The sequence below is a fragment of the Clytia hemisphaerica genome, unplaced genomic scaffold (genome assembly GCF_902728285.1).
Source record: "Clytia hemisphaerica strain Z4C2 unplaced genomic scaffold, Clytia hemisphaerica genome assembly, whole genome shotgun sequence".
NCBI classification, from domain to species: Eukaryota; Metazoa; Cnidaria; class Hydrozoa; order Leptothecata; family Clytiidae; genus Clytia; species Clytia hemisphaerica.
The window spans coordinates 249,928-271,287 of NW_027103599.1; the positions used below are offsets into that span (position 1 = coordinate 249,928).

Consider the following 21,360-nt stretch of genomic DNA (forward strand, 5'->3'; position numbering starts at 1 on the left):
TTCACTGAGACGGAAAAACTTTGTACATTGTTATAATCTTTTTTTACCGGCTCAGAATTTGTTTAGACAATAAAAGAGTATACTTTTAGTACTTTGTAGATTCAGGGTCTAGACGTGGATCCAATGAATTATATTTATCCTGAGTATCCCGGAGTGTTGGAGCAATATGAGACCAGCAGCATTAACAAACCAATACGTTAAGACAGCCTTGAGTGGCCACCATTTTTTATCGGAGGAGTAAATCCCTGAAAATTACGTGTACTCCAGACCCTTAATGCAACGTTTTCTGTTACAAATAATCTATCTATTAAAGTTCTTCCTAAGTTTACGAAATCTTCATTGGAACCTTTTAAAAAGATTTATTTTCCGGGCTTTCCAGGTCTGTTGAGTCCACTGAAGACTCGCAAAACAAATATTCCAAGTAGAATTCGTTGACATGTAGTGATTTTACGGAAAACAAAAATCAAAAATATACAAAAGAAATATAAATACCTATTAGTAGTATTAGTGTTAATGAGGATTTGGACATCAAATTTCTTGTAGCATTTGATGGCAAAGGTTTGTAAATTCTTGATCATTCAGTGTATATCTTTGTAATATTTCCACTGCTTTTTCTTCAGTCAAAGAGTCGAACTGTTCTGCATCTGAGCGTGGTACAAAATAAATGTTCAGATAAATTAATTTGATGATGCCCCCCCCCCAGTCGATCCTCAATTCACATATTCAAAAACAAAATTTTGGCACAGCAGAAAAAAGACCCATTCAAGTGTCATTCAAGCCCCTGGGGATCCCCATCTTAATTGTTACGACCTCGATAACGGGGGCTAACTTGATGACGTCAGTTTGCTCTACAATACTTTAAATTTAAAATTTGCGATTTAAAAAAATCTAGACACGCTCTAGCATAATTTCTCTAAAAAAGATGATGAACCAATGATAGCTACTCCCAACATCTTTTTCAAAACATACAAGTATTGGACGGATTGAAAGCTTACTGCGGATTGGAAGATAACCTGCAAGTTCGAATGTGGCAGGGTTGAAAGGATAATCTGTAAATTCTGAAAGATATAAGGGAAAAATTAATATTATATACCTTTGGTGAGTAAATAACCGGCCAAATCATAACAACAACTATTTAGCGATCGAGCATCCTTCATTCCTGTCAAAAATTAAAAGAAGAATACAAAAGAAGTTACTACAGTGGAGTCTCTTTAACTCGAACCTCTATAACTCGAATGTCTCCTTAAATCGAACAAGCTTCCTTGTCCCTTCAGTCATGCCTTATGAACCAATATCTCCATAAATCGAATATGTGTTTCCCGTGCGTGTTCGAGTTATGGAGACACCACTGTATTATCACACAGTGATGTAAAGGTAATTAAATCGTTCATAGCGAGGGCGAGCACACTTTTTCTATTTCCCTGGGAAGAGGACAAGGGAAAGGTGTTATTGCGGGATTATTATAAGTTTTTTAATTTCCTAACAAAAATTCTCATAAAATGAGTATGTAAATTTTTTGGCGCTGCACAAAGCCGTGTAAGGATGTCATGAAAATTTCAAGGAAAAACTATAAGGCAAGTGAAAATTACAGTTAGCTTTGGAAATCGAAAAAATGGTAAAAAGTGGTAAAGAAATTTAGGCCAGTTAATTGAGGTGACTTTTATCTTTCACACAATTATCATACAATTAAAAGATCAAGAAGGGTTATAATACCAATAAACATTGATTTATTATAATTATTACATTTTCGGTACACGTTTCTTTTATAAGAACATCCAAAATTTTTGGAGCCTTCGGATGTTCTAAACTTTTTGAGTTTTAAGCCTAAAATGTTTTTAATCTGTTCTTATTTTCACCATTTTTAGAGTATTTTTGTCCATTTTCCTAAGAAATCGGGTGTTTTAGAGTTCGTAAAGCCTTAAAATGTTCTTAACTTGTTCTTAATATTTTGGCCATCAAAACTTTATGTTCTTATATAGTTTGTTCTTATAAAAAACGTGTAAGCTGTATAGTATTTATTTATTTACAGTAATATATTTCCCAGGTCTATCGACCTCTATGAAATAATCATGCTTAACATTTTACAATTTATGGAGATCTTTTTCCCATTCTGTGAGCAATATTTCTTTGAAGTTGGAGACAGATGTTGCAGCTACAACATCAACTCCAAGACCATTCCATATGTCAATACTTCTGTAGAACAACGAATTTGTTTGATACCCTCTGACACCATCATTTGCAAAGTTTCTTTGTAGTTCGTAATCGTGCTGACGTTTCGGGCGTTCGCGAAGGACAAACTTTTGACAGGCCGATGATTTATCATAAACGTGAAGATGTTTATATACTTCAACCATAACGCCAATTTTATGTCTGATTTTCAGTGTCGGAAGGTTAATCTTACGGAGACGGTATTCGTAAGATTTGTTCTTGTACCCGCTAACCAGTTTCGTGGCCCTTCACTGAACACTCTCGATGGCATCGATGTGTTTGATGAGTCGTGGAGACCGAACGGCTTGAGCGTACTCAAGATGAGGTCGGACGAACGCTATAAAAAGAGTGCGGAGCATTTCTGGTGAAAGAAAGTCAAAAGTCTTACGTAAATGTTAATCTTAAGATTAGGAGGAAAAATCACACGTGATGGACAGCTAAGGGATGCTCTGACAGATCCCTCAATGATATTCATTAGCTTTTAAATTCAACATTAAAATTTTCATAATATATGTACTTTAGCCGATTATTGTAAATTCTGAGTTTTCCAGAAACAGAATTAAACATCAATCTCGTGAGAAGTTTTTAGTTTTAAAAGTTAAAGGTTTTATTTCTACATAAGTGTTCCCGTTTCATATCAGACACATATTTCATATCAGGACAGTGCCTGCCTATTGTTATATTGTGCCGATATAAGCAAAAAAATGTTTTTCTGTTCCCCTTTGTGACAAATCTTGCTCCACATCCGTGTCAATTCAATATCAAAAAGCTTGTAAATTAAAATTGGTGATTAAAACGATATCACTCTTAATTCAAAACAAAACCTTTAAGTTCACTTTGTTCCGCCGAATTTCTGTTCCATTTAAAATTAGTTCACAAGTCGAAAGTTTATTAGTTATTCTATGTCTCGGGTGCTGAGGGTCTTCTAAACATACGTTTAGCAATCCTACGAAGTTCTTTGTCGTTGTAGAAATAAATAGCTGGGTTGACGCACGAATTCCCGTAAAGGATCATCAACGAAAGATGAGCGACGGTACCGTCTTGGAGTACGCCTGATCGATAGAGTACCATCAACAGAATGGTTTGAAAGATACAAAGGAAATAGGAAGCCGTGATGAATAAGATTTTTCGAACGATTTTTCTTGATGCTCGATCCACATTATTATCAATAGAACTTGATGTGGTTGCACGGGTACTAGCTATCCGGTTTCGTGATTCCTTATAGACACGGTAGATACGAATGTAGAGTATGGGCAACGATATCAACGTCACGATCGTAACGATGAACGTAAAGAATGCGACGTTATATACGGTAAATAAAAACAGAGAGATGATCAAAAACGGGATAATCCACGACAGTGTAATCAAGATCCGGAGACGTCGTTTAGTGAAGGCTCCATCGAAATAAGCGCTACGTGAAATCTTGACGTATTTCATATAGGCTAGAATGGTAACTGTGATTGACGAGATAGAAGTCAAGCTGAGCGAACAAAACGCTCTTGCTTGTAACAACGGATGCTGAATTTGAAATTCGCTTGGCTCGGTCCAATAAAATGCCCAACCCGTGACAGGAAAAACAAGCACAGACATTAGGAAATCGCTTATGCCAAGTGACAATAAAATAGAGTCAAGCTTGCTTTTTTGCGGTCTCTTTTTCTTCCATAGACAGATGATACATATGGCATTGGTAGCCGTTCCAAAGATAGTCATAACACCATAAGCGGCAGTGAAAAAGATCTTGACAGGGAAAGACGTGACGTAATACATATTAATGAGGCTTCGTAAACGTTTTAAAGCACAATTTCAATCAATACTCGATCAACCATTGAAATCCTGCAGTAGTCAGGTAGGATCAAATAAATCAAGTCCTTTAAAATTGTCGATAGGTTTCTGTGCTGAAGTAAATACAAATGTTGATGGAGAAACTTGAGAACGGCTTATGCATAGCGTGTAATTTTTTGTAATCTGGAAAGGTAACATGGATACATTTACTTATCTTCATCTTCGGTTTACATATTAAATAATTTAATACAATCAGAAACAAGCAATATGCTGAATGGACCTACCTGATGATTAAAGTTAGATAGCAATGCGAAAAGAAAAATGAAAAAAATCAGTCAGAAAATATAGCGTTTAGCGAAAATACACAACACAATAAATTCATCATTGATTGTTGATGGGGGGAGAGGGAAGGGTTGTAGGGAAATAATAAATAGGAAGTTCTGGTCGCAAAAATCAGTTTTATTGACAATTGAATCATGCTTGATAATGAGCATTGTTATGAATAATGTTTTTGTGTGAAAAGCATAGAAATATAAGTAAACTAAACCGGAAAAAAATTTTTCTCAAAAATACAACTCGGCCATGTTTTGAGCATTGCGAATACGACATTTTGCATCAGTGTGCAAAATTTCATGAAAAAATATAAAGTACAGCTCAAGAAATTCAAGAAAAACCGTTTTTCCGGCGAAAATCGGCTGTTCCGGCGATTTTTAGAAAGTTCCGGCTTCAAAAATCAATTTTATTGAAAATTGAAACATGCTTAATGGTGGGCATTGCTATTAATAATGTTTTTGAATGAAAAAAACAACCAATTATATGGAAAAAATCCAATGAAAATCCAGAAAAACGGCGATTTCCGGCATATTTCCGGCATTTTCGGCCGGAAAAAATTTTTTCTCAAGAATTGGACTAGGCCATGTTTTGGGCATTGTTAATACGCATCTTTGAGCAAAAAATCAGAAAAAACTAATGATGAAATCTCGAGAAAATCCCAAAAAACCGCTTTTTCCGGGACATTTCCGGACCTGGCGACCGGAAAATTTTTTTTTTCGAAAATCGGGCTCCGTCACATTTTGAGTATTGCCATTTTACATCATTGTGCAAAAAATTAGAAAAAACTAATGAGCCGATCCCGAGAAAAGCTGGCAACAGACGAACGAACGGACGGACGAACGGACAAGGGTTAATTTAAAGGACTACCTTAAGGTAGGTCCAAAAAAACAGCAAAGCCTAATTGAAAGGTGCCATTGAGGGTGAAATGAAAAAAAGAGAAGGAAGACACTTTTGTAAAATGAGTTCATTTTGATAGGTCAAAAGAATTGGGAAACAGGGAAAGAGAAACAAATGCTCTTCATTAGATGTGCAATAAAAAATTGAAAATAAAGCTTCAAATTATTACCCTATCGAAGTTTCAAAGCTGCTTTTCTCGCCGATTTTTAAACAGTGGTCAAAACAAGGTTTTTTCGTGTAAGACGGACGGAAAATGGATTTTATAAAGCAAACTAGCACACGTTCTTGAAATTTTGGTGAATTATGCAGAATTTTGATACGGTGAAGCCTCTCTATATACAGTACTGCACTGAGACGGAAAAAATTTTTAACTCTGTTTGAAAAAAAAAATCTTTGTATATCCTTAAAAAAAAAGAATATCTTTAAGTAAAGTATCAAAACTAAAAAATCCCTTATGAGAAGTTGCGATATATAATGAGGATTACCACTAGGCCCGGCTGTAGCAGATCCTGAAAAAAATAGTGAATTGTGAGAAAGTGTTTAAAAGTCTTATAGATATAGAAGAAACAGGTAAAGGTTATATATCTTTGGTCACGATCTTATCATGATCTCGATTTTAAAGGAAAGTATCAAACTTTTATGAGTCGACTAATTTTGCATAAAATTTCATGGCGTTTGGGACAGAATCCACAAAATATACAGCTGCCGCAATAATGACCCTCAGTCAGTTGAAATTCCTTGAACGATTTTTAATTATGTAATAAATTATCTCCTTTTTTGGAGTAAGCATGTACACATCTCACCCTTCCCACCCGTGTATACTGCATGAATAGTAGTCATAGCAGGGGGCCAACCCTTAGGATCCGTAGCAACTTTTGTGGGACGCAACTGCATGTGATTGGTTCGATAGTAGATAGGATTTTAAGACTTTTTTGAGAGATGACCTACGAATTAGGCCTGACAAAAGTTATGCCCAAAAAACTGACGTCGTAGGCAAAATTCCCAACCCCAAAAAATTAGCAAAAAAATTACGATTTTTTAAGTCGAAATAAACGAAAATAATTGACAATGTCGGATAGAACATGAAATTTTGAGCAAAAAAGTATACTACAACAAATCTTATACTATCCACTATCAATGAAAAACCATAAACGGTGTGTACAAATTCTTACCAGGACATGGTTTCTTTGGAAACAAAAACAAAGTCACATAGAAACCATCCTTCTTTTCGGTCCCGTAAGAAAAGTCTTGTTGTCTACTCATGAATATGTTGTGTGCTATATTGTTTTTGGTTAGCCATGTAGTCACTGAATGGATGAGTCTAATGAGTTAAAAGTAAGTTTGTAAATAAAATACATATGGGAAAAGCTTTTTGGTCAATTTTAAGCTTACAAGTGATTGCGGCCAATGTTGATTGATGCATATTGTTTATTTTATCTAGAAGAGAACCTTTCGGCGTTTTTGGTATCTTCCAATTATATAAAAGATAATATAAAATGAAGGAACCTTTTAAAAGACGGTGCTTTTAGTGGTTATTCGGGTTTATCAATTTTAGGTTTTTACAAGGATTTTGAAAATAACTCGCAATAGCTTCGGCGGGCTTTCACTCAGAATAATATAGTGAATGAAGAAGAATAAAGAGTAATCTCGGGTACCTTATAGCCGGGGGAGGGTTGGAATAAGCAGGGGATTGGAAAAAATCTCAAAACTTAACAAGCGGGGGAGGCCGGAATAAAAATGTACTGGTGCGAAAATGAAAACAAGCTAGATGCTGAATGGACCTACCTGATGGTGAAAGTTGGATAGCAATGCGAGGAGAAAAAAATCCGTCAAAAAATATAGCGTTTAGCGAAAATGCATAACGCAATAAATTCATCATTGATTGTTGATGTGGGGAGAGGGAAGGGTTGTAAGGGAAAAATGAATAGAAAGTTCTGGTCGCAAACATCAGTTTTATTGACAATTGAATCATGCTTGATGGTGAGCATTGTTATCAATAATGTTTTTGTGTGAAAAACATAGAAATACAAGGAAAAAATCTAATGAAACTCTGCAAAAACGGCGATTTCCGGCATTTTCAACCGAAAAAAAATTTTTTTCAAAAATCGAACTCAGCCATCTTTTGAGCATTGCGAATACGCATCTTTCTGCAAAAAATCAGAAAAAATTTTTGATGAAAATTCGAGAAAATGTAAAAAAACCGGCATTTTCAGCCGGAAAAAAATGTTTTTCGAAAATCGGGCTCCGACACATTTTAGGTATTGTCATTTTACATCAGTGTGCAAAATTTCATAAAAAAATATAAAGTACAGCTCGAGAAATTCAAGAAATACCGTTTTTCCGGCGAAAATCAGCTGTTCTGGCGATTTTTAGAAAGTTCCGGCTTCAAAAATCAGTTTTATTGACAATTGAACCATGCTTGATCGTGGACTTTGCTATTAACAATGTTTTTGTTAACAACCAATTATAAGGAAAAAGTCCGATGAAAATCTGCAAAAACGGCGATGTCCAGCATATTTCCGGCATTTTCGGCCGGAAAAGAATTTTCGCCATGTTTTGGGCATTGTTAATACGCATCTTTGAGAAAAAAATCAGAAAAAACTAATGATGAAATCTCGAGAAAATGCCGAAAAACCAGTTTTTCCGGCATATTTCCGCCATTTTCGGCCGGAAAACTTTTTTTTTCGAAAATCGGACTCTGTCACATTTTGGGCATTGCCATTTTGCATCATTGTGCAAAAAATTAGAAAAAACTAATGAGCCAATTTCGAGAAAAGCTGGTAACTAACGGACGGACGGACAGACGGACGGACAAAGGTTAATTTATAGGACCTCCAGGTAGGTCCAAAAATAAGTTAATAGTGATGAAAAATTAGATGAACTTTGAAAGGGGGCTTTATTTTGGGATCCTTTTAGATGTAGTTTATGTAGGTCTTTTTTATAACTGAGACAGATTTTGATGTGTGAAAGGGTACCCTTAGAGCTTACAGTCGCATATGTTAGTGGGGTGACGACTAATTGTGAGCTTAAAACAGAATAATAAAATGAGCTTATGTAGCTTTTTTTCTAATGAAAAATTCATAACAGTTACCAACTTACTGAGCAAAAACTTCGGTGTTTGAATCTTTCAGTTGAAAAGCGAACCCATTCACTGCATAGTCTTCAATTACATAAATATCATCCCTCAGACATCGAGCTTTCTGGAAGAGAAAAAAGAATCGATTCCCTATAGGCAAAACGTTTCAAAATAAAAGAGGCCCCCAGCAGACCTTCAATTAACGCAATTACGGAAAAATATTTTCCCAAACTCACGCAATGTTTTTTCGCAATTTACGCAGTTTTTGTTCACGCAAAGCTTTCCAATTCACGCATTCACGCAATTTTTTTTAATTTTCACGCATTTACACAAACCACTGGGGGCCCATTAAAATTGATGGACTGTCATCTTTATCATTCCCTTCGTAGAGGAAAAATGTTGAAAATATTCAGATGTGAATCCGTTACACTTGTCACAAGCAGTTTCTATAAGGAGCTGGTGGTACACAAAAATAGCAAATGGTCAAAAAAGCAATGAACTTTGAGTAATAAAATAAAAAGCTCTTGTAGACATAATCAATTTGAATTTATATACCGGGTGTACCAAAAATAAGTATACAGGTTTATCAATATATTGTGAGGTTACAATTAAAACTTTTTTGCTGATTCTTTTTTTTATTTTACAGAGGAAAGCTTAACTTTAATTTTGGTATATAAAATTGCTTCACTCAATCTAAAGTTATCTTAAAAAACTAAAAATTTTGACCAAACCAAAATGACAAAATCTTTAATCGTAAGCTTACAATATCCGGACATAAAACCTGTATACTTTTTTTGGTGCAACCGGTATTTGTCGGGGTCTAGGTCTACGATAGGTTAAGAGTCAGCCTTTCTAATTCAGATTTATTTAGGTCGGCAAAAAATTCCGGGTTCTATAGTACAGTAAGCACTTTTACGTCGGCAAAAGCCAAATTTACGTCGGCCTTAGCCGAATGCCGACGCGAATCAGAATGGCTGAGAGTAAACGTCAAACCACAACTACTAATTACAGCATCGTACACTAGATCGTGTATTTTTGTCTGCATATCAAATATAATAATCAAAAATTAAATTTGAATACAATTGTTCTCGATAAGTCAAACTCGAACGGGAAGTCTAATTCGTTCGAGCTAAAGAGAGATTCGGATAGAGAAGATCTTCGTAGAAGCGTTTCTCTAGACGGGGACTGAGGATTAGTTCGAATTAAAGAAAGATTCGAATACTACAAGTTCGAAATAGCGGTAGTACCGTTTGATCAATCAGAAGATCTTCTTGAATAAACGATGCGTGAAAGTGTTGATGATTGACTGACGCTAGAGCACATAAGCTATTAAAACCAAGACAAAATGATCTGTAATGAAAGAAAGAAAATAAAAATAATGGAGTATTAGACTATGCTATAGTCTAAGACGAATTCTAATAGTAATAATAAAGAATAACATGTTTGAACACGAAAATTAGCAGTCGGGCGGAAATTTTGTCCGCGAGGGCGAGAAATAGTCGGAGGGGTTCAATGTCTTAAACACAGAATCTATTATCCGCCGCGTAACATATTACGTTTTGTAATATACAACTATGTTATATCGTAATATCAAAATAATATATTACACAGACGATAGCATCGTCTAATAGAGTACCAACATGGCACTAGGAGGGTGAGAAATTGATGATACAGGGTTATTTTGAACCACGAATAGAAAAGTTGAGGGGTATTTTATGAAATCATCATATTATTTTACCACTAAACTGTTATAAAATTTAAGTTAAATATGTATTTTCATTAAAGATGTTTGGTAGTGAGATATATGCTAACAAATTTACGAGCTTGGCGGGGATAGTTATAGAAGAAAGTGGAAGAAGTATTATAGAGCATAAAATTTACGAAACTAAAGCATGTGTAGACGTTCAATATTAATATCCTAAGTTACACTCTTATTGATAAGAAAGACAAGTGATTTTTGTTGAAACGCAACTGTTCTTAAATCGTTGGTACTTTTTTTCCTTAAATTGCTCTTACAATTCTGTTCTATTTCTAAGTAAAATTGAGATATTTTAGGCTGAATACCCTATTACTAGTTTGACCCTTCAATTTCTTAAAAATGGAGTCATCTAGACTTAGGATTGGTCTCTTAAACTGATATCTTCAGATATTGTTCTTATAATAAAAAGTGTATTACCTGTTCACAGTCAGTAAACAAACTTTAACAGCAGTCTCGATACCGGAAACATCCAGTACCTGTTTGTGAAAAATTAATAAAATAAGTCAGTTGTAGTACAGGAGGGGCAACCCTTGTGATTCGTAGCATCTTATGTAAAGACGCAACCAGCCAAATAGAGACAGTTAAAAGTTCAAAATTCTGTGGGGAACAGTACGATTGACGTCAAAAAGGCAACAAATTTTACACGTTTTCGAACTCGGCTATATTATTTTGTGTACTTGAATGAAACTACAAAACTGATTTACAATTGACAACGTAAAAGCCTTTATGTTTCTATAGAAAACTAAAGACAGTTTAAAACCTGGATAAAGGGGTTTTACACAAGGACTACCATGATTCGTGAGTCAATGGACATCTCGTTATAGAAAAATTAAACATCTCAATAAAGCTGAATACCTGTGGTTGACAAGCAGTGACGTTTGGTACTAACAACACATGACCATACATGATTGGACTGACATTGATAATCACCTGATCGTTGGCATCATCTACTCTATTCTTGAGAAAAGAAATAATTTCAAAATGGAAAATTCTACAAAATCTACTCAGGGAAATTTATCAGGCAATTTTAATAAGAAAGATGCTATAATTGATAATATATATTCAATAATTGTTACAGTATATATTTCCTTATCTTACAAGGATTATCTTTATATTTGCGATGTTTTGCTTTTTTAGGCTTATGCAAATAAATGAATAGAAATAGAAATGGAAACAACCAGTAAATGTCTCTCTATTGGAATACATATATCTTGAACTTTCAAGAGCAACATTTATAATGACTTCCTTGAGTTGAGTTTAACTAAACTGTCTTCTAATCGAGGCATGGCATGATACATAGTTTTGAATAGTCAAACAACATTGTGAATTTATCAATCCATTTATGAGCCACACCTTGTTTTTCAGCTCCATCAAAATCTAGAAAAGTGAGAAGGAAAAGAGTCGAAAAATGAAAAAATGTAATTTTTTGCTTCATTCCCAGGCAGTTAAATAGGTCAATCTTCAATCATGGCTTAATTTTCCTGGATTGGTAGCTCATTGGAGGATGGATATGTAGCAAATAATTGCCAAATTTTGAATCAAAAGTCACTAAAATGAATGAAATTGAAACCTACCTCATTGGACTTCACTTTATTAAAGTTAAATCTTTGTGGATCATAAGGCATGGAGACTTGTGTTGCAGTTTCAGGCTTTCTCCTTTGTGCAAACCTTTTTTCGTTAAGCTGTAAAAGAACAGGGAAGTCTCCTTGAAAATGAAATGGGTTTCGATGAGAATGAAACATAAAAAACGAAAGATTTTAAAATTCAAATTACTACGAGAACACAGTAAATACTAAATACCTGTGCTACAAATTTATATTTTCCAGGGACTTCTTTAGTCTTTACTTCATCCAGAGTATACCAAAAAGCTCCATTTGCCATGGCCTCTTCCCATTTACTACATATCTTTTCTTCAAACTGAAGAAGAAAATAAAAGAGTATTAAGAGTAGGAGCCTTCATTGTTGAAGGTTGTTTTTCATATTGTTTATACTTAGGCATATCCACGTTCTGGTAAAATATAACCTTCAGGCGCAATTACGTGTAGTTCGTTAGTGAAAAAGCGAAAAAGAAATTTAACGATATTAATAATAACCTTAACTAAATATTCCATATGCAACTGCAAGACAGTCGGTAATCGTTAAAACAACCTCTTGTCTAACAATTCCATTAATTTCTTTAATTCTGAAATAGGATGAATAAAGTCACCAGTACTAATATTACAAACCTTGCTTCGATGTCTATCTTGTTTTTTTGCTGATTCTTCCAATCTTATTATGAAATCATTACTGTCATACTCAAAAATATTTTCTTGGTTTTCCATTTAATAGGATCTCTGAAAAATACTGATCATTTTAAATATCATCATTTTAAAAAATTGTTTTATCTTTAAAAGTTTAATCCTAAAAATATGCAGTCTTTACACTTTAATATATTGCTCTTGAAGGAGAACAGCCCCCTCCAAAATGGTCTAGAGATAGGCAAAATGGATTCCTTTTGGAATTTTGCTACCATTTTTGAACCATTTTATCTTCATTTACGATATATCAAAAAGATTTAAAAGCCTCAAAATAATCAAAATTATCTTTCACACAAGGTATTACTTTTCATTATATCTTCTCTCTTCAAGAGCAATGAATCAAAATTTTTTTTTAAAACAGACTTTAGATAATTGTTTGTTTATCTGAATTCTGAGCCATTATTTTTATTTGTCATTCCACACTAGTATACAACTGAAAACACAGAGTGGGGCCATATTCCATTTGAAATCACCAATAGGAGACAGTCCAATATGTCATAATGATCAATTCTCTTCAAAATTTATGAAAAATTGACTGGCAGATAAATAAATTTTGATCAACTAAAAGAAAATGTCATTGAAGGAAGAAGATTGGACCATCATTGAGGAAGAGAAAAATTCAAAAAAAAAGTTTGTTTGATGTCCCAATTGGGAAGTTGCACAACATTATTTCTTGCTATTTTAATTTTTAAATCACTGGCCATAGCGTAAGGAAATCAGGAGAAGAACCACATGAATGAATAGCCAGAACAAAGTTGTTGCATAATAAATTTATCTTCATCATATTCACAAACTCCAAAAATATGGCTTCATTTCATGAATAATCATAAAATACATCCTAATACAGTATTTGTTAGGATATATCAAAAATAATTTACAATGCTTAATATGGTATCCTCAATATTTAAAGCTTTTGGTATTTTTTTTCAAAATTGTGTTGTCAAAATAAAACAAATAATACAGAAAGAAAACGAAAAATATAAAAATGTACAAATTATCAATTATAACCCGTAAAGAGCTAAAAGGTTCTAAAAAATGTGTGCGTGCATGAAAATGGGCAATATCAATGTGTATAGAATCGGTGAATCATCTATGTCTGGTAATTTCCAGAATTTCTGGTAATACCAGAAAAAAAACTGAATCATCCGATGTTATTTGTTATACACAAAGTCTATAAACGAATTTTCTCTTTCAAGAATTCAGCTATCGTGTCTGTGTCCCATTTTGCAATGCTAAACAAAATTAATAACATAATTAAGTATAATCACAATAAGCTAAATTTTCTGAAAAAATTCTTTACATGATTTGCTATGACAGAAAAACGTTGCGCATTGAAAGATGGAACATATTCTCAAGAACACATTGAAACTATTATAGTGGCAGTACTTAAACTTAAGCCAAATTGTGTGAGATTAAGTGAAAGGTCTCTTTAATTTTGGAATAATTGGCTTGTTGGGGGTAAAGCTACTTGTCTATTCATTGATAAGACCTTTCACCCAATTTAATACCGTAAGTTTGTCTAATGCAAACATTCCTCCTCTAATTTGGACACTCTCCTTAGAGATAGAATTAAAAGGAAGGTCAGAATCCCTGATCAGCGATTCCAACCTTCCTATTATTCCAGCTCTAAAGAAGGGTGTCGAAATTAGATGAGGGATGTCAACATTAGACCAACTTACTGCATGTTTTGTTTTAGTTATCAATTCATTACTTGTATTTCCAAATTATGTAATAAATCTTACCTAAGAACTTCTTTTACAACATTTGATTCGTCATGCAATAAGAGCTCAGGCTCTGCTCCACGCTCATACTAAATTCAAAGAAAAATTTAACTATTTGAGAATAAAAATTTTTCATACATAACTGGATGTAATCCCCTATACAAACACAGAGGCTTCAGCACCCCAGAAAACAGGTCAACACTTTTGCTACCCTTTAGAAAATCCAAAGCTTTTATTAACCCCACTTTCCAGAATTTCCAAGAATTCTGTCTCTTTGAGGCATTTCATACATTGGATTGCAATTGCCATTTTCAGTGATTTTTGACATTTTTCGGAATAGTTCTTATACAGTCAATTTTTACTGCAATTGCGGTATAAACGTCACTTTTACAATTTTCATATACCGCAATTGAAGTATATTCAAGAAACAGAATTCAAGATTCAAGGAAAAAACAGGTAATTTTTGTACATAATTGATCATATCTTTTTAACGCACAGACAAAATATTTTTTCCGTAGATCAGATTCTTTTGATAAAGAAAAGCTTTCTTCTCGTACGATTTTTTATAGTTGATGTTTGTTTATCTTTGTCGACCAGCACTATATGTAGTCATTATAAGCCTTTGTAGGCTAAACACGAATGAAAACTACTGCAATTGCAGTATACCGCAATTGAGGGATTTCCCTGACTGTTATATGTCAGTTTGCATTATATTATAAAAAATAAATAGTATTTGTCCCATTTTTAGCTTTATAAACCTCCTGATTCGAAAAAACACTGATGAAAATTTAAACTTTCAAACAATTATTTCTTTGTCTTGCCTTATGTTTTACAGCATCTGTCGATTAAGTAACCTGATATTTTACCTGGATTCTCAAGTTTGCAAATACATCTTTTTTGTCACCTTGAGCAAAAGCTGAAAATAAAAGTGTAAAAGTCATCTCAATTCATAGAATCTTTTTTATTTGCATTGTATCAAAATAAATGATCATTTTGTTCCTTTCCTGACCTCATTAACTGAATGACTCTCAGACTCTGATTTTCTATTTACTGAAAAATTTGATAGAAAGAGTCCAATTTGATAGCACAACCACAGACACAAAACCTTCATTGATGATTGAAGTGAGATGGTATGGACTGCACAGAAATGATCAAACTAGGTTAAGCATCCTTAAAAGCAACTTGTGTGATATGGTCATAAAAGATTGAAAGATCTAGGGTTAACCCCCCCCCCAAACATTAAGCCATCCCAGAAAATTTTTGTTACCCCCTGTCTGACGACGTGCATTTTTTAATTTTTTCTAGCCTCTGAAATAATTTTTCTTTTCCAGTGGTGGTCAGAAATTCCGATGAAAATCCATGTACTTTTGCAAAATGCATTGGAAATTCCACTCTTTTTTGCCTTTTTTAATTCATTACGACCCACGGCATGGCCCGAACATGTTCGGGCCTCTTGATTAATACTTTTTAAAAATGGCCTGCGCATGGCCCGCGCATTGCCCGCGCGTGGTCCGCGCAGTTTCGGACCATGTTCGGGCCAGATTTTCGAAAACTTGCTATGATTGCGCGTGTAATTTCAGGACCCAATATTTATATTTTAAATTCCTTATTTTAGCAAACAAATTTAAAAATCTTCCTCTTTATTCAAATATATATTGTTCAAATATAAAATTTAATCATCTATTTTCCCATTAAGTTAGGAAAATTATTAAAAAGAATGATTTGAATCTTACATAATATGGTCTTCAGTCGGGTGTTTAAGATATAAACTGCAATTATTGCTCTTTTCGGCAATTATTGCCGAAAACGGCAATTTTTTCAACAATGAAATGCTGAATCAGCAGAAAAATATAAAAGTAAATAAATAAAAATTGCCGTTATTGGCAATTATTACCGTTTTTGGAAATAAAAGTTGATTTTAATATTGAACACGTGGTAGTTGACACCCTCACAACAAGTAGGCCCACTGTGCCTCGTTTAGTTTTGTTTTCAACTGGTTTTTGTTGGAAATGCAGATAGCAAAATTGAGTCTAATGTAAACAGATTTACAACGGGGGTTTTGTTATCTCTTTCTGGCTGTGTTTTGGCATCGATGCAGGACCTTTTAACATATTATTTTAGAACTTTTCTTGTTAGGGGAGCGATCTATATTCATTTGACAACGCAAAACGTCAAATTGACGTTATGAACGTCAAATTGACGTTATGAGGGGGTGGGGGGGGGGTTTTCAAAAGTTAGTTTTGACTTTATAAAAAATCAAAGGTATACCTTTTTGTGAAAATCGCGGATACTTGTAACCACCAACCACACTATACCGTGAGAGGTCCTAAAGCCGACAGCCCAGCCTAATGCCGACCCCCCAAATAACTGTTATGAAAAAAAATTCTATGTTTACAAACATTCCCTCTCCAAGTTGAACGATAAACTATTGCTAGAACTCTCAAAACAAAACATCTAACAAGATAGCTGTAATGTCAAGATGTCAATTAATGTAATTAAAAAGTGTGAGTTGTAAAAATAATCACCTTTTATTCTGGATCAGTTTCTCATGTTTAAAACAATAACAGTTTTGTAATAAAAATGACTTGTGCGGGAAAAATACGAAACAACTTGGGCTGGTTTCCATCAAGAAACAAACAGACTAAATTGCAAAAATGGCGCGAAGTTGAAAAAAGGGCGGATGTGGTAGCACTAATTTGAATAACAAACATCGAATCAATGAGGCGCCAACTATCAACGCCCTCTTTACCACCTATAAGTCCGGATGTTTATTTACGAAAGGCCCGCAATCGGACAGCTCTTCCATTTAAGTGTACTCTTTGACGACATATATTATCTTTACTAGAATAGGAATAAGGTGTCATGTAATACATAATAATTGTAATATACGTTGTCTATTTGTATTCTTATCATGTAATATATAATATAATGTAATATACGTCGTCTATATGTATCCTTACACAAAGTACTAGCCCCGATATCAAGCCAAGTGCCAGTGTAAAGTAATAGAAACCAGGCTTGATTACGTAACGTTTCAAAATGAGCACGCTCGTACACAGACCTCTTTTATATTTTCGTGGGCTTTGTAAAATCAAAACATCTCGTTACTTTTTATGATGCTGTTACTACTGTTGTCATTTATGACATTGTGCATATTGCAATAAAAAAATATGTTTTGCTATAAGAAGCAATTATTGTTATTTGGTTCAATTGGTTCAGTATCAAATCTCTCAGTTTAGTTGACACTTATGGTATCTTCGTTGCGTCACAGCGAAAGGTTTGTTTTTATTTTAGTTTGTATCTTTGAAAGACCCCATCGGCTTTAGGCTGGGCTGTCGGCTTTAGGACCTCTCACGGTACTTTATAAGCTTTCCAAAACATATTCGTGTATGAAATACATGAAAATTTGCTGCTCGCATAATCCCATTGGTTCCCGAATGACTCGGGTCATGTTCGGGCCAAAAGAATTGATAGGGTCTCTCGGCCCGAACATGGCCCGACAGTTAGTCACACTAGGAAATTAAGCTTTCAGAAAAAACAACATCAGTCATCTACAGGATACATTTCAACAACAAGGATGAGAATTACCTGAATCAAGTTCGCAAGACAATATTAATTAAAACTTGAAAGTTGGAAACAAAATAAAACGTGCAGCAGCCAAAATCAACCAACCAAAATTTGTCATTCAATTCCCGAGACAGCGCTTCGATTTTTAAGGCCTTGTTTATACGCTAAAGTAAAAACAATTCCGCACATGTAAATGGGTCATTGTTTGAGGTCCGGCAAAATTTCCGGGAGATAGCCTATCCGGCGGTGCGCGGATCTAGGTGGATTCCGCCTCCCCCGTAGATCTTTTTCTTGGGAAGTTGATCTTCAAATTAGTTTTCAAGGTTGGCTTGGCTCAAATTTTTTCATCTATGGCACAAATTTTAGGCAATTTCTCAAAGTTTTTGAAAATGTTAATTTCATTAAAAAGCGCCGGGTTATTTTTTCATGAATCCCTTTAGAAGTTTTGCGGGGCATTTTTTTGCTTGAGAGTCAAGTAAACGATATAGCGTTTTCGCAGCATTAATCTTTGATACTCATTTTGGCGGGACGCTAGTGTGACTAACTGCCCGAAGAGGCCCGAGAATTCTCGGGCCATGTCGAGGGTTGTTGTTATCATTACATCATATTTTCATTGTTTGCGCGATCGAGCGAACCACATCGCACAAGTTGGCAAAGAAGGTGGCAGTTACATCAATATGCCTTCTTACCTGTCTTTAAAAATATAAATAAAAGTAATCACGGAAAAGGACGCGAAAAAAAAAAGACATAAGTGTGAGAACAGAGTAATCAAACTCGTTAGAAAAAGTACCATTAGAAGTCATAAAAAATCAACCTGAATAAATGCAATCGAAATCCCAGAGAACTTCATAATTCCCCAAACAACATTACATTACTATGTCAAACTCCCATTACATAAATTTTACAATTACGTCAGAGTAGACTACGCTCGCCACCGAAGAGGTTTATTTGGAAAGGGTAATTACATTTTATTGTTCGCTTCTTTTTTAAAGATTGGCCGGGTTGGAAAAGTATGAATTTCTTTGTACATATTTTACCTACCCCAAATATTTATGAGGCTGAGTTTTAAACAAATGGTCAAGTTGAAACGAACAATAAATGTATCAAGGTCTGTTTTATTTACCCCCTGGTGACTTAACAAAAGAGACTTAACTCGATGTTACAATCCAATTATTGAAAGTTTGTCTCAGCCTTTTTATAATGAGCGAGACATACGTTCTCTGATTACGCAATTTTCATATTGACATTTTCGAGGCATTTTGATGTAACTGGGTGGTAAGCCTAAAACACGGCACGGACCTAGCGCCAAGTGGATCTTTTAATTTCTTTTAAAATAAAGGTCATTAGTTAAAAGAACACATACACGCATGGGTACAACCATCAAGTACGGACTTTGCGACGGAACGGGAAAACTTTCATGAAAAATGGCTACAATCTTTGGTAAACATCAGTACATCGCTTGACGTTATCTGTGGGGGGTGGGGGAGTTCAGAGGATAACGTCAATTTGACGTTTTGCGTTGTCAAATGAATATGGACGGGTCCCCTTATTGACTAACGAAAAATTGAAAAAATCACTTTTAAATATCCGAAAAATCTTTTTCTCAATGCAATTTTAAAGAAATTACCTTTAATTTGAGGATACCTGCCAATTTTTCATTGACAGACTTTTAACGTAGCTTTTGGATACCTAAAGCCTTCGTTATCATCTTTTGCTGCTTCACAGCAGCTCGTGCAACCCTCTTCTAACGAGTGCAAATTGAACTGTTTCAGATCATCACATGAACCACATAATAAACTTGATGAGAAACCTAATTGACTACAATTTTCTGGAGTCAATTTACACCAGCTTTCGTCTATCAAAAAGTTGAAAATAAACGAAAATAGACAACCAAACAAAAGTTTGGCGTCCATTTTCGTACCTTCTTCCTCGCTTTTCTTTCCAAAACTGACGGCGTTGGAGACTACGTGGGTTTTTGAATGGTTTGGCGCTAGGCTGACAAGGCGCCAGTTTACCTAAAATATGTGTAAGACATTGTTTACACTAATAATGAAATATCTAGAAAAGATGAAAAGAGTTGAGAAATTCATTTTCCTTTAATCAGACCTAGTCTACTATCCATTCAAATGAAAAAAACTTAGAAATTCAAGAATCCTGAAACACCCTGAATCTGAATCTTACATCTCTTTTCCCTAACTTTAACATAGTGAGTACCGGCCTTAAGAATGCTTATATTGGTGGTCTTGGGCGTTTAGGGCGGAAGAGGGCTGCGATGTTGACTTTCATTTCAAAAATGGCAGGCAATCAAGCATCAAAATTTTTAAAAGGTGTGCTGGTGTGGGTTAAAAAACAAGAAAGTAAGAAGTAAAACTGCATGAAATCAAAATTATATTCAGAACATTTCTAGAACAGGTATTTGGTTTAATGAATTTAGATGTGCCTGTTTTTGAATTCTGAATCATCAAAAATCTCTTTTATATTTTGTTGTTGCTTTTGCTTCTTTTTAACCAGAGTAGACGGTGTCAATCGAACAACTTCGAACAAAAATCGCAATCGAACCAATCGAACGTAAGCGAACGTGATCAAATAATTGCGATTCGATTGTCGAACGTAATCGAATCTCAATCGAACGTCCGATTCCTGGGTAATATTCGATTGCGTTCGAGTAAGGTTAGATTGGTTTGATTGATAGTTGACTATGTTCAATTGGTTTGATTGATTGTCAATTACATTAGATTAATCTTCAATTTCGTTCGATTACGATTATGTTCTATGAGTTTGATTGTGATTAAATTAAATTGGATCACTCTGTTAGAGCTTTTTAGTGTGGGCGGCCGGAGTGCTTGAAGTACCATACTAAAGCGAATAAAATCTAATACAATTGAATCAATGAAACGTAATCGAATACAATCGAACGTAATCGAAGCAATCGAACAGAAAATCCTGGGTAATATTCAATTGCGATTCGATTGCGTTCGACAATCAAATTGCAATTATTCGATTGCATTCAATTGCATTCGATTGATTCGGGCGTTCGATTCGTTCGATTGACACCGTCTGGTTTTAATTTTGACTGCGTTAAAAAGGATATAGGAAAAGTGTGTAGAATTAGTTATCAGAAGTAATCCTAATTTATCTTTGAAAACAGAAGCTGATATTTGGCGGAGCGGCAAGAACTTGCCAAACTAAATTGGGTTTTTGAACTTGATTGAACACACTCAATACCGTAAAAGTTGGTCTAATATCGACATCCCTCGTCTAATTCTGACACCCTTCTTTAGAGAAAGGAATAATATGAAAGCTTGAATCACTGATTGAAAAAGGATTATTCTTCTCTGACCACTAAGCAAAGAAAAACAGTTTCAACCTTTCTATAAATTTCAGCTGATAAAAAGGGTGTCGGAGAATTAGAGGAGGGGTGTCGACATTAGACCAAGTTACAGTATGGGCTGTTCAACAAGTTATATATAGTCCGTTTATACCCCTGTGGCGTGGACGACATGGATTTTCTGTAACAATTTACTTTTATACTTGGCAAGAAAATAGAGCAAATTTTATGGATTTTCCGATACATTTGACTATGAGAAAAAATCCTGGATAGACCTTTTCGCCTTTCCATCCGCCATCTTGAATTGTATTAGGGTGCGCACTCGTCGGGATTTTTTGCGCGGAACGAGGAAGAAATTACAAAAATGAGCTTCAATGCATTTACTGTAACTT

General features: G+C 34.6%; 3 protein-coding genes across 3 annotated transcripts in view; 1 reads left to right on the forward strand and 2 right to left on the reverse strand.

Annotated features, from left to right (window-relative positions):
* Window positions 1-3,298, forward strand: part of LOC136802001 (uncharacterized) — a 253,117-nt gene extending 249,819 nt beyond the window's left edge. Inside the window, exon 3 of the transcript XR_010845939.1 lies at window positions 3,286-3,298. The gene's annotated coding sequence lies outside the window, so the exon portion shown is untranslated. The remainder of the gene's footprint in view (window positions 1-3,285) is intronic.
* LOC136801998 (GDP-D-glucose phosphorylase 1-like) overlaps window positions 1-12,397 on the reverse strand; it is a 36,942-nt gene extending 24,545 nt beyond the window's left edge. Inside the window, exons 1-11 of the mRNA XM_067058699.1 lie at window positions 12,281-12,397; window positions 11,856-11,972; window positions 11,630-11,737; window positions 11,409-11,432; window positions 10,911-11,012; window positions 10,473-10,531; window positions 9,544-9,646; window positions 8,320-8,420; window positions 6,393-6,541; window positions 1,094-1,159; window positions 493-644 (exon numbers count right to left, since the gene is read on the reverse strand). Of these exons, the coding sequence (XP_066914800.1) occupies window positions 529-644; window positions 1,094-1,159; window positions 6,393-6,541; window positions 8,320-8,420; window positions 9,544-9,646; window positions 10,473-10,531; window positions 10,911-11,012; window positions 11,409-11,432; window positions 11,630-11,737; window positions 11,856-11,972; window positions 12,281-12,376 (1,041 nt within the window). The 5' untranslated portion in view covers window positions 12,377-12,397 and the 3' untranslated portion in view covers window positions 493-528. The remainder of the gene's footprint in view (window positions 1-492; window positions 645-1,093; window positions 1,160-6,392; window positions 6,542-8,319; window positions 8,421-9,543; window positions 9,647-10,472; window positions 10,532-10,910; window positions 11,013-11,408; window positions 11,433-11,629; window positions 11,738-11,855; window positions 11,973-12,280) is intronic.
* Window positions 12,398-13,107: 710 nt separating this feature from the next.
* Window positions 13,108-19,611, reverse strand: LOC136801996 (selenoprotein F-like). The gene is made up of 4 exons (XM_067058694.1): window positions 19,268-19,611; window positions 14,940-14,989; window positions 14,095-14,162; window positions 13,108-13,584 (listed from the first exon to the last, which is right to left on the reverse strand). The coding sequence occupies exons 1-4, from the start codon at window positions 19,551-19,553 to the stop codon at window positions 13,524-13,526; spliced, it is 465 nt and encodes a 154-aa protein (XP_066914795.1). The 5' UTR covers window positions 19,554-19,611; the 3' UTR covers window positions 13,108-13,523.
* Window positions 19,612-21,360: the final 1,749 nt, after the last annotated feature.